At 57.5% G+C, this 557-nt stretch overlaps 1 protein-coding gene across 1 annotated transcript in view; it reads left to right on the forward strand.

The window, feature by feature from the left end:
• Positions 1-557, forward strand: part of SLC6A2 (solute carrier family 6 member 2) — a 42,834-nt gene that overhangs the window by 39,552 nt on the left and 2,725 nt on the right. The window contains exon 12 of the mRNA XM_003792547.1: positions 339-439. Coding sequence (XP_003792595.1) covers positions 339-439 — 101 coding nt within the window. The remainder of the gene's footprint in view (positions 1-338; positions 440-557) is intronic.

Genomic DNA, 557 nt, shown 5'->3' on the forward strand with positions numbered 1-557 from the left:
TGAAGTCAGGGACACACTGTGTAAGGCACAGTCACTGTTACTGTCAGAGGAGGTGGAAGCAAGAGGCAAGACTCAGGCTTTGGAGTCAGGCCGGTGGCTCTGTGATCTGGGGCAAGTCCCCTCACTTCTTTGAGCCCTGGCTTCCCTCTGACAGATGAATTGAAGTAGCACATGAAAGGCAACACTGTCTTAGAGTTTGTTCCACATCTGCAAAGTGCCTGTCCCCAGGTCACCAAAGTCCCAGGGTGTAGAGTCCGGCCCTGCTGCCCTGTTCTCCACCCAGGGCCAGAGCCTTGAGGGAGGGACCGCTGTGACGGGCCCGTCCTGTGTGTGCGCAGGTGTGGACAGGTTCAGCAACGACATCCAGGAGATGATGGGGTTCAAGCCAGGCCTGTACTGGAGACTGTGCTGGAAGTTCGTCAGCCCTGCCTTCCTCCTGGTGAGTCACACGTGGCCGGGGGCCCTGAGGGAGGGACAGATTTGCTTCTTAGGGGAGGAGTCCTGAGGCCATTGTCACACAATCAGGACACTTGGGAGACTCAGCCCTGTGGATACCA

Source organism: Otolemur garnettii, unplaced genomic scaffold, assembly GCF_000181295.1.
Source record: "Otolemur garnettii isolate 467f Iridium unplaced genomic scaffold, OtoGar3 scaffold00058, whole genome shotgun sequence".
Taxonomy (NCBI): Eukaryota; Metazoa; Chordata; class Mammalia; order Primates; family Galagidae; genus Otolemur; species Otolemur garnettii.